Source organism: Piliocolobus tephrosceles, chromosome 9 (genome assembly GCF_002776525.5).
Source record: "Piliocolobus tephrosceles isolate RC106 chromosome 9, ASM277652v3, whole genome shotgun sequence".
NCBI classification, from domain to species: Eukaryota; Metazoa; Chordata; class Mammalia; order Primates; family Cercopithecidae; genus Piliocolobus; species Piliocolobus tephrosceles.
Genome location: NC_045442.1, coordinates 33,470,048 through 33,482,578, shown reverse-complemented (window position 1 = coordinate 33,482,578; position 12,531 = coordinate 33,470,048). Strand labels below are relative to the sequence as shown.

Below are 12,531 nucleotides of genomic sequence, written 5' to 3'. Positions count from 1 at the left end.
TTATCCAACAAGCCGCACATCTTCTCTGGCACTTCCTTGGAACTTCCTCAACTACCCATTCCTTTTCTAAACAAAGAACTTACTATCTATGCTGTTTACATGTACTGACCACACACTTCCCTGTGAAGTCTCTGGGGTTACCACCAGATACTTTTTAAAAACTTTTTAAATGAATGTTATTTAAATATTAATATAAAAATATTAAATACTTTAAATATTAAAGCTAAACATTATTTAAATTTTTTTTTTTTAAGATGGAGTCTCGTTCTGTCGCCCAGGCTGGAGTGCAGTGGCATAATCTCGGCTCACTGCAAACTCCACCTCCCAGGTTCAAACGATTCTCCTGTCTCAGCCTCCAGAGTAGCTGGCATTACAGGCGCCCACCACCATGCCCAGCTAATTTTTTTGTATTTTTAGTAGAGACGGGGTTTCACCGTGTTCCCCAGGCTGGTCTCGAACTCCTGAGTTCAGGCAATCCAACCACCTTGGCCTCCCAAAGTGCTAAGATTACATGCATAAGCCACTTCACCCGGCCTATTTAAATATTTATTTACCAATATGAAGGTCCCCATAGTGCCCTTCCAAGTTTCTATGAACAGATCACCTACCTGTAGCTGGAGGTGATGGCTTTTATAATTTCTCTCAAATACAACACACCGTTTCCCTCGACTCTTAAAGAACCGTCTCAGTGTGGCCTTATACTTCTCCACCTCTTCTACCACCTCTGCTGAAAGCTCCACCACTGACTGGTAGTGTCCAATGGGCAGGATGAGGACATGGTCATCAGATAAGCCTCCTTTGGCCAGGGCAAGGTAGCACTGAAGAAGCAGCACACAGAATTGAGACATCAATACAGCATGTAGGATTCTCCAGGGAGAAAAGCCTATACAAAGAGTGAGTCTTAGGATGTAGGGGAAGTACTTGAGGTTATTAATAAAAATTCTTTCTTTAAAAACTCTGATTTTAGAGATTGCAGCAACAATGTTCTCAAGTATCCGCTGAAGAATCAGATTAGACATAAAAAATTTCTATACAAGTAGCAAATGAACTAGGAGTAAATGAATTGGGAGAGGCACACAAACAGGCTTTTGGCTTCAAACACACTGAGCTGAGGAAGACCAGAACAAATCACTGCGTTTTCCCTCCCAGGCTCCAAACTTGAAAACAGTTTTTCAGTTTTTATCACCCTGAACCACAAAAAGATACAACTTCTGATTTCAAAATGACTTGTGGCTGGGGTAGTGGCTCACGCCTGTAATCCCAACACTCTGAGAGACCGAGGCAGGTGGACCGCCTGAGGTCAGAAGTTCCAGACCAGGCTGACCAATATGGTGAAACCTCATTTTGACTAAAAATACAAAAACTAGCCAGGCCTGTGATGGCATGTGCCTGCAGTCCCCCAGCTACTCGAGAGGCTGAGACAGGAGAACTGCTTGAACCCAAGAGGCAGAGGTTGCAGTGAGCCAAGATCGTGCCACTATACTCCAGCCTGGGTGACAGAGTGAGACTCCGTCTCAAAAAAAAAAAGAAAATGACCACTTTCTGCCTCCCCAGTAGCTTTCATTCCCACCCCCTACCCCCAAATATACTTACTCCTTGGGCTCACAAAAAAGGCTAAGATGGCATGCTTAGTATCTAATGTTCCTAAGCCTTAAGCTGCTGACTAAACTCTACAAAACAAAAGCAAACATACAACCTAATGGGGTAGAAGGAAAGTAAAACCTCAAACTCAGATGTATCCAAAGAGGCAGAAAAGAATGGTTTCCAACAATGGATGTCAGCCTTTAATGGCAACTAAAAATATTTCTGTAAAAACCAAAACATGCAAGAATGTTCTACCACTCAGATATTTTCTGATGGGAAGATGCCATGAGTGAGCACAGAAGGGCCCATTGAGTAGCAGTATAGGCAAACATAGATATGTTAGAAAACAATTATTCAGACTGGGCGCACTGGCTCATGCCTGTAATCCCAGCACTTTGGGAGGCCGAGGCAAGTGGATCGTGAGGTCAGGAGTTCAAGACCAGCCTGGCCAACAAGGTGAAACCCCATCTCTACTAAAAATACAAAAATTAGCTAGGCATGGTGGCACATGCCTATAATCCCAGCTACTTGGGAGGCTGAGGCAGGTGAATTGCTTGAACCTGGAAGATGGAGGTTACAGTGAGCCGAGATCGTGCCACTGCACTCCAGCCTGGATGACAGAGCAAGACTCTGTCTCGGGAAAAAAAAAAAAACTTTATCCCAAGTATACTCTTAGTGTGGTGGGCTCAAAGTTAAGGCTGAAGGAGGGAATAATTTCTCGTCTAAATAAGAAAGTCCAATAGAATGACAGGATATGTATTGGAAAGATACTAAAGCATGATTGTCCTTGATTTGTTTGGCAGAGAGGACTGGGCATGTTGACAAAGTTAATTTTCCAGATGACTAAAGTTGATGAAAACCTCATAGGCACTAAAATTCTTTTTTATTTTTATAATAACCGCTTTATATTGTATTTGTTTAAAAGGTTACTCTAGACACCTGAGTCTTCTAGCTTTTTTTGTCAGAAGGTCACTGCCATAAACATCAGCTTTTCTATGATGATATGCATTCTTTAGCTAATGATGTCTAAACTAAATAGCTCCTCCGCACCATCTCTAATCCTGTACTTGCAATTTTTGTGAATAGTTTCACACTTGCCTAATCTCCTCTCTCTTTCAAAATCTCGCCTTCTAATCTGTTCTATACTAGAATTATCTCTAACCATGTATAAATGGTTCTCCCCATAAGTAAAATGCATTGATTTTGCAATAACTTTTTAGACTGTCAGCAGCCCTTCCCCCTTTTAACTAATCTGTGGCTATGGACCATCAGCACAATTCTATGTACTACCTTTGAGGAAGGCATGGCAAAGAGAAAGCCAGGGGAAAAACATTTAACAAACAAAAAAAGGCAATCAAAAAGAAAAGTTGCAGGGAGGAGATCCCAAACCCTTCCCCAGACACCCAAAGGTCATTACAGGTTTGTAAGCGGTTTCTACCTAAGGACAGTGTAGGCTTGAGGCTGAAATACTCATGTGGCCTACTTGGGATGTTGGGTTGGCCTACAAACAAGACCTTTTTCTCCTCTAGTTTCAGGCCTAGATGAGAAGAAAACAGATTTCCTTGATTGTTGCCCAGGCCCACACCCTGAGTTAGATAACCTGGACAACAGAAAGATGAACGGAAAAGAAAAGTCACTTCTCACTGAGGCCTAGAGCAGCACTGAGTTATGTCACACATTCCAAATCTCTTATCTCCTGCGTGTGATCTTGAACCTACAGAAGCTTCCCAAACAGAAGTCAATTCAAAGCCTGCCTTACTATACAAATTGTGTGGGAGAGAAAAATGGCATAAACTAATCCAAAAAGGAAAAAAGATGCAAAAGAGATCATCCAAACAGGGCACTGCTGTAAAAGCTACAGCTTCTCAAGTTTGCTCTTATTCCACCCAAGATGTCATCCAATAGGTTCTGTGGCTCAGTTGAGTCACAGGCTTTGACCCCATTAGTGCTCCCCCTAGAGATAGGAGTGTGCCACTAATTAAGACTTTTTTTTGTTTTTGTGATAAGAGTCTCACTCTGTCCCCCAGGCTGAAGTGCCATGGCACCATCTCGGCCTGCAACCTCCGCCTCCCAGGTTCAAGCAATTCTCTGCCTCAGTCTCCTGAGTAGCTGGGATTACAGGCACCCGCCACCACGCCCGGATAAATTTTGTATTTTTAGTAGAGACGGGGTTTCACGATCTTGGCCAGGTTGGTCGTGAACTCCTGACCTCGTGATCTACCCGCCTCAGCTTCCCAAAGTGCTGGGATTACAGGCATGAGCCACCACACCCAGCCAAGACATTTTTTAAAATGTAAAAGACTGAGACTCTGCAGGTGGAAACAACACAGGCAGAAGAGTAACCCCTTAAAGTACAAGATGAAATTGAAACTCTAGTCAGTCTATAGGAAGGAAGACACAAAAAAGGGTCCTCAGATTGTTAGGATAAGTTGAAAGGATCAACCCCAGAAACCAAAAGTAGAACAAATCAATGAGAAATGGATGACAGCACCTGTCTTCAGAAGCACTATACATTTAAGGAACTGTCTTAGTCCATCTTGTGTTGCTATAATAGAATACCACAGACTATAATTTATATGAATAGCAATCTATTTGGCTTGTGGTTCTGTAGACTGGGAAGTCCAAGTGCATAGCACTGACACCTGGCAATGGCCTTCGTGCTGCATCACCCCATGGCAGAAGGGCAAGTGAGGGTGAGAGTAAAGGAGCAAAAGGGGACCTGAACTCACTTTAACAAAGCCACTCTCATGATAACCCACTCCTGTGATAACATTAATCCATTCATGAGGGCAGAGTCCTCATGACCTAATCACCACTTATTAGGCCCCACCTCCCAAAACTGTCACAAAACAAAAACAGCTTGTAAATATTTTCCTCGGGAATCCTGGGGAACATCCAGTTCCAGTCATCAGTGACTACAGTGTTAAAAATTAAGCTTTCTGCATTCTAAATGAATGAAAAAGAACAATGGTCTATAGAAAACCCAGGGAAAAGAGAGTCGAAGACGGGTATTATTTAATATCTAATCCAGCCCTACACAAGGAAAAGTATCTGGGGAAATGTGAAGTAGAATGACTTTCCCATGAGACACATACATTCAAGCTTTCCACCACCTGAATAAAATCATACTCAAGACTGTCCCGTTCTCATAGTCTGATTCAATACTTACTAAACAACCTTATCATCTTGGGTTCCTAGATACTCACACCAGGAGTGTGAATATGGGTATTCCTGTCATTAGTAAGCTACACCCTCCACTACTAAGCAAAATTGAAATTTTATCTTTGATGTGATCAGTTACTGTGAATCAGTTTCCAGCATTACATAATTCTGGATAAAAATTAATAGACCGGGTGTGGCGGCTCACGCCTGTAATCCCAACACTTTGGGAGGCTGAGGCGGGCAGATCACCTGAGATCGGGAGTTTGAGGCCAGCGTGGCCAGCATGGTGAAACCCTGTCTCTACTAAAAATACAAAAATTGGCCGGGCATGATGGTAGGTGCCTATAATCCCAGCTACTCGGGAAGCAAGTGCAAAATCACACACTGACTAAAGTAGCACATAACTGGCAATAGGCTACAACAAAAGAACACTGAACAGGGTGTCAGTAGCCCTAATTATAGCCCCAACTATGCCATTAGCGATGACCCTGGAAAATTTACCCTCCTAAGGTCAGCTTCTTCCGTGAAACAAAAAGACGAAGAGAGAGAATCACTTGAACCCAGGACGCAGAGGTTGCAGTGAGCTGAGATCATGCCATTGCACTCCAGCCTGGGCAACAGAGCAAGACTCCATCTCAAATATATATATATATATATTCATAAAGCTCTAGCTTCTGAATCTGAAGCTATAAAGAGTATCAACATTTTTAACCCAATACGGGTACATAAGCATCAGAAGACTGCCTTTTTAGGACAAAGAAAATCACTTTAAATGGTAATTAGCAAAAGGAACTCATCACTCTCAAGTAGATGGGCTAAAAAATACAGACAGTCCAAGAAGTATATAAAAGCATCACCCCTGGAGAACCATACCTATTTATGAGAAAGGAAAAGAGAGACCTATCTTGTAAAACTGGTTATTGCTATAACAAATGTTGACAGGAATGTGGAAAAGCAGAAGCCTTCATACATTGCTTGTGGGAATATAAGATGGTACAGTCATTTTGGAAAACAGTTTAGCAGTTGCTTAAAAAGTTAAACATAAATTTACCATATAACCTAGCAAATCCATTCCAGGTGTATCCAAAATAAATAACATATATCCACACAAAGACTTGCATGCAGATATTTTATGGGAGCATTATTTCTAATAGCCATAAAGTAGAAACAACCCAAATGTCCATCAACTGATGAACGGATACAGACAAAATGTGGTATATCTATATACTGGAAAATGATTTGGCAATAAAAAGGAATGAAATACTGATACATGCTGCAACATGGATGAACCTCAAGAATATGATGCTAAGTAAAAACAGCTAGACACAAAAGACTACATGTTGTATGATTCCATTTATAAGAAATGTCCAAAAAAGGCAAACTATGGAGATAGTAGGCAGACTACTTGCTGCCTGAGGCTAAAGTTGGGAACAGGGATTAACTGTAAATGGGCATAAGAGATCTTACTGCCATGATAAAAATGTTCTAAAACTATACTATGTGATGGTGGCATAACTCAGTAACCTTATGAAAATCACTGAATCGTACACTTAAACATGGGTAAATGTTATATGTAGATTATGCCTCAATAAAGTTACTAAAAAACAAATAGGCATCTCCTTCTCTATAAAGGTCCAAGGAAGTAACTCACATGTGTGCCGATGTTGACCACCAAATGCTTTTCCACTTCAGGGCTAGCAAGGCAAAACCAGCAGGGTCCTGGAGGCTGAGCTTCATGTAAAAGAAAGCCGGGTGTTACTATGGTCCAAGCACAGCATATAATCACCCCACAGAACTTAGCCTTATCTGATTTTTATATTCTGAAAAGACTGGTATACAACACTGCCACAATGGGCTGAGCCTGTGTTCCTCACTATGACCCCCTATGAACATTTTCAATGAAATTAAGCTTCCATTAGAATTTGTAACCAATCCACAGTTAGGTAACCCACAAGTGCAAAATCACACACTGACTAAAGTAGCACATAACTGGCAATAGGCTACAACAAAAGAATACTGAACAGGGTATCAGGAGCCCTAATTATAGCACCAACTACGCCATTAGCGATGACCCTGGACAATTTACCCTCCTAAGGTCAGCTTCTTCTGTGAAACAAAAAGACGAAGAAAGAGAATCTCAATGAAACACCCTTAAAGTCCTTCCTCCGAGTTTGATCATTCTATTATTTTATGAACCTATATTGGTTTTGGAGGCTCTTTACCTCATCATGTTTTACAGACATAAAGGAAAGATGCTCTTTCCATAGTTCTTGCAGGAAGCACCTCAGAACAGCCTAAAAGTCAGGCCAGTCTTATTTTATTTTTTTAAGACAAGGCCTTGCTCTGTCACCCAGGCTGGAGTGCAGTGGCGCGATCTTGGCTCACTGCAATCTCAACCTCTTCGGTTCAAGCAATTCTCCTGCCTCAGCCTCCCGAGGAGCTGGGACTGCAGGTGGGTGCCACCACGCCCTGCTAATTTTTTGTATTTTTAGTAGAGACAGGGTTTCAACATGTTGGCCAGGCTGGTCTCGAACTCCTGGCCTCAAGTGATCCAGCTGTTTGGCCTACCAAAGTGCTGGGATTACACTTAGTGTGAATCAGTTTCCAGCATTACATAAATCTAGATAAAAATTCATGTAGCTCTAGTTTCTGAATCTGAAGCTATAAAAAGAATATCAATTTTTTTTTTGAGATGGAGTCTCACTCTGTTACCCAGGCTGGAGTACAATGGCATGTTCTTGGCTCACTGCAACCTCCACCTCCCGGATTCAAGCAATTCTCCCACCTCAGCCTCCCAAGTAGCTGGGACTACAGGTGCATGCCACCACACCTGGCTAATTTTTGTATTTTTAGTAGAGAAGGAGTCCACTATGTTGGCCAGGCTGGTCTCGAAATTCTGACTCATGATCCGCCTGGCTCAGCCTCCCAAAGTGCTGGGATTACAGGCATGAGCCACCACACCTGGCCAAGAATATCAACATTTTTAATCCCAATATGGGTATATAAGCAACAGAAGACTGCCTTTGCAGGACAAAGAAAATCTCTTTAAATGGTAATTAGCAAAAGGAACTCATCTCTCTCAAGTAGATGGGCTGAAAATACAGAGAGTCCAAGAAGTATATAAAAGCATCACCCTTGGAGAACCATACCTATTTATGAGAGAGGAAAAGAGAGACCTATCTTGTAAAACTGGCTATTGCTATAACAAATGTTGACAGGGATGTGGAAAAGCAGAAATCTTCATACACTGCTGGTGGGAATATTAGATGGTGCAGTCACCACACCCAGCCAAGGCCATGTTTATATTTTATTTTTATTGTTGGTCCTAATGACTCATTGCACAATTCTCCCCCGCCAGAAAAGGCTCTCTTAGCAATGCTGCTTTCCAAACAAAAGCCAAAATAACAGTTACTGTTCACAGAGGAGACCTCTGGAATAAAGGTACTTACGAGGTTTGCGAGGCTGCTTTGGGTGAGGAGAAGATTTGCTATCTCTACCTGTGGATGAACGCTTCCTTCCCTGCTTTTCATTTAAATCAAAGAAAAACTGACAGGCTGATTCTTCCTGAAATGGCCAAAAGCAGAAGATTAAATATTATTCAACCAACCTTTAGATAAGTAGCCAACCACTCACATACAAGGGAACATTCCTGCCATGCCATATCTTTCTTTCTTCTCAGTCCTTTCTGCATACTCTAAGGAAGCAAAATATCTTCCCAATTCTGACGCCTGAACTCTCAGTCACACATCAATGCTTACCCCAACTACTGCCAAATTCATCTCTTTGGAAAAACAAGTTAAAATGCAAGTTATAAAGTAATTCTTGCCTAAAACAGAACAACATGAACCCACCCAAATTCCCTTTTCCTTTTTCTCTCAACAGGGACACAGTGTAGTCATACAATTTCACAGGTCAAATAAGCCTAATTCAGCCTTGACTGAGAGATGAGAAGGCTGCTCGGAAAGAAAGAGAAGTCTGAGAAAGCAGACTGTGCATGCTAGTAAGGGAACTTGACATTCCTTGCTTTAGTGGGGAAAAAATTAATTTGAGAACACTCTGCTATTAAGAAAATTTCTTCAGAGTGAATCTTATTTTCCTACTAGCAATCATCATAAAATCACAAATTACATTGCTACGAAACTGCTACGGCCTTGCCTAAAGAGCTAAGAACAGATAATCAACTTTAGACAAAGACTTTACAAATAAAACTGTAACCCCAAACGTATGAATCCAGTTTGGACAAAGAAAGACCTAATCTATGAAACTGTTAACCCCAAACTACAATAAAAAACACTAAGCTTAGTTAAAATCCACTAAGATTTTCTAAACATCATCATGATTTCCCAAGGGGGAAAAAAAGATTTAGATTCTAAGGATTAAACTTGTTTTATGTACTAAACTATAACCAGGAAAAGAACACATGTAATGGGCAACCCTGCCCAGAAAATGCCAGCCCTCAATCAGAACATACCACAGGGGCAGGAATTTGCTTTCCTATGGATGCTTCCTGCCCAGATTTTCTGTAAGGGTTTTCAGTGACATCCGGAGGCTGTTTCACCAGTTCTGCTGCATCCATTAGCTTCATGGGAACAATACTGAATGCATAAAGATACTTTAGAGAAAAAGAACATAACAACATTAGGGAATATACTATTTATCCAACTGTAATCGACCTATTTTACTGTGAAGATTTCAGGGAAAACATGTGAAACTAAGTAAAATTAAAAGAACAGCAACCAGCCCATCCATAGCTCAGAGAATAAACAGTAAATCAAATGCCAATTCAGTGGCCTCTGCAGGGGCTAACCAAGGGCTGACAAAGAAATGAACAACAAATCAAAGCCCCAGCCCTCACAAACCAGGAATTCTCACTCGAATAATGGAATAGTGACAACTGTCCCCCAGAGGGACTTGCTCTATAACGCTTGAAGACAAACTGCTTCTGCCTCTGAGTCCCTTATCTTTGTGTACTTTGTCCACAGAATTGTGGCACTGCCATTCATTTTTCCTAATGAAAATTACAAATGAACTTGGGGTTTCTCTCTCTTGATATTATACAAATTCTGCTATATATGCTAATAAAATTTTCTTAAGAGACTAGCAGCAAAGAAGTAAATATTCATATAAATATCTGGAATCTTGCACTAATGCCACAGATATCGAAAACTTTAGATAAGATATAGATGTTTAAACTTACTACTGATTAGGGAAATGCAACTAAGTAACAATTACATAACATTTATCACATTGGCAAAAACTTTAATAAAACTTTGATGAGGGCCGGGGGTGGTGGCTCATGCCTGTAATCCCAGCACTTTGGGAGGCTGAGGCGGGCGGATCACCTGAGGTCGGAAGATAGAGACCAGCCTGACCAATGTGGAGAAATCCCGTCTCTACTAAAAATACAAAAGATTAGCCAGGCGTAGTGGCACGTGTCTATAGTCCCAGCTACTCAGGAGGCTGAGGCAGGAGAATCACTTGAACACGGGAGGCGGAGGTTGCAGTGAGCCGAGATCATGCCACTACACTCCAGCCTGGGCAACAGGCAGAGACTCTATCTTAAAAAAAAAAAAAAAAACTTTGCTGTGATCCAGTGAGAATTATGGAGAGAGAAAAACAAAACAAAACAAAACACACCGCTGGGGTAGGGGTACAAATTGGAACAAAATTTTTAGATGAATTTAATAATGCTTGCCAAATTTTATAATGTGCACACCTTTTGACTAAAGTATAAGTTGCTTATGGCTGAGGCTAACATGTCCCTGAGAATAAAACAGACTGAAAATACTAGGTGTTATTCAGTTTGAAAGGGCAATTAAAAGAAAAATTACAAATCTAAACTTGCTAAGAATTGGGCAAAAAAGCTGAAAATAGGCTGGGGAATTTATGTGGAGGTCAAAGTGGAAGCAGGTATGAGAGGGTCCAGCAGAACAAAACATAGCTGCCAGAGTGTTATGAGTCCATCAGCAAGTTTGGCCTGGACTTAGCTGTTGCAGGAGACGTGGTGAACTCTGCCCTATATAACGTGGATGCTGGGCAAAGAGCTGTCATCTTTGACCAATTCTGTGGAATACAGAATATTGTGGTAGGGGAAGGGATTCACTTTCTCATTCCATGGGTCCAGAAACCAATTATCTTTGACTGCCGTTCTTGATCATGTAATGTGCCAGTCATCGCTGATAGCAAAGATTTACAGAATGACATCACGGTGCACATGGGGGCCTGTCGCTAGCCAGCTTCCTCGCATCTTGACCAGCATTGAAGAGGATTATGATGAGCGTGTGCTGCTGCCCATCACTACCGAGATCCCCAAGTCAGTCGTGGCTCGCTTTGATGCTGGAGAACTAATCACCTAAAGAGAGCTGGTCTCCAGGCAGATGAGCAATGACCTTATGGAGTGAGCAGCCACCTTTGGGCTCATCCTGGATGACAAGTCCTTGACACATCTGACCTTCGGGAAGGAGTTAACAGAAGCAGTGGAAGCCAAACAGGTGGCTCAGCAGGAAGCAGAGAGCGCCAGATTTGTGGTAGAAAAGGCTGAGCAGCAAAAAAAGGCAGCCATCATCTCTTCTGAGGGCGATTCCAAGGCAGCCAAGTTGATCGCCAACTTACTGGCCACCACAGGGAACAGCCTGATCGAGCTGCGCAAGCTGGAAGCTGCAGAGGACATCACGTACCAGCTCTCATACTCTGGGAACATCACCTCCCTTCCAGCGGGGCAGTCCATGCTCCTCCAGCTGCTCCTGAGGGGCCACCCTGCCTGCACTTCTGTGGCCAACTGGGCCACAGCCCTGATGATTCTTAACACTGTCTTCCTTCTGTCCTCACCCTAGAAATCACTGTGAAATTTCATGATTGGCTTAAAGTGAAGGAAATAAAGGTAAAATCACTTCAGATCCGTGCCCTACCCCCCCCCAAAAAAAGCTTAAAATATTATGAAAAAAAAATATATTGATTTGCTTATCTTTTGTATGCTTTGTCTATGGCATGTGATAGTGGAATAATCTTCAGACTCTTTATCTGCCTATTTTCCCACTTCACTAACTGTTCTTATTTTAGCTGTCTCAATCCATAATAGGTCAGTTTTGGCCCTGGGAAATCAGAAATGCTCTCAGAGAAGTGAGAAAAACAACCTACTTTTCTGGTGTATTCTCTTTCATCAACTGCACTGTTTTCCAATACAAAGATAGATTCTAGGTATCACTAAGATATCCCTCAGGAAATCTTAGCCCTAAGGAGGGCTTAGGTAAGTCCTCTGGGTTTTTTGATTTTTTGTTTCCCCAGACAGAGTCTCACTTTGTCACCCAGGCTGGAGTGCAGTGGCCCGATCTCAGCTCACTGCAGTTTCCGCCTCCCACATTCAAGCAATTCTCCTGCCTCAGCCTCCTGAGGAGCTGGGATTACAGGTGCCCCCCACCATACCTGGCTAATTTTTTTATTTGTTATAGAGATGGGGCTTCACCATGTTGGCCAGGCTGGTCTCAAACTCCTGGCCTCAAGTGATCCGCCCACCTCAGCCTCCCAAAGTGCTGGGATTACAGGCATGGGCCACCATGCCCAGCTCTTTGGGGTTTTTTTATTTCAGCTAAATGAAGTTGCTAAAAGAAGTAAACAAGCATCTGAGGGCAAATTCACAAATACCCACAAAGACAACCACATAGATGTGAAAGTAAAGACACTGTTCATTTGATATTTTGCCTTTATTCCTCTGGGCCTATTTTCCCAAACCCTTCTTTAAACTCTCCTACAAAAAGACCCAAAGAGACTTGACCTTTCATTACCGTA

General features: G+C 42.1%; 1 protein-coding gene and 1 pseudogene across 11 annotated transcripts in view; one reads left to right on the top strand and one right to left on the bottom strand.

Annotated features, from left to right (window-relative positions):
* CWF19L1 (CWF19 like cell cycle control factor 1) overlaps positions 1–12,531 on the bottom strand; it is a 35,165-nt gene that overhangs the window by 4,553 nt on the left and 18,081 nt on the right. For all 11 annotated transcript variants that reach the window (XM_023206410.2, XM_023206412.2, XM_023206415.2 and 8 more), the window contains 4 exons: positions 9,218–9,358; positions 8,196–8,310; positions 6,398–6,477; positions 609–818 (listed from right to left, as the gene is read on the bottom strand). In XM_023206410.2, the coding sequence (XP_023062178.2) occupies positions 609–818; positions 6,398–6,477; positions 8,196–8,310; positions 9,218–9,358 (546 nt within the window). The remainder of the gene's footprint in view (positions 1–608; positions 819–6,397; positions 6,478–8,195; positions 8,311–9,217; positions 9,359–12,531) is intronic.
* Positions 9,571–12,111, top strand: LOC111538799 (annotated as a pseudogene).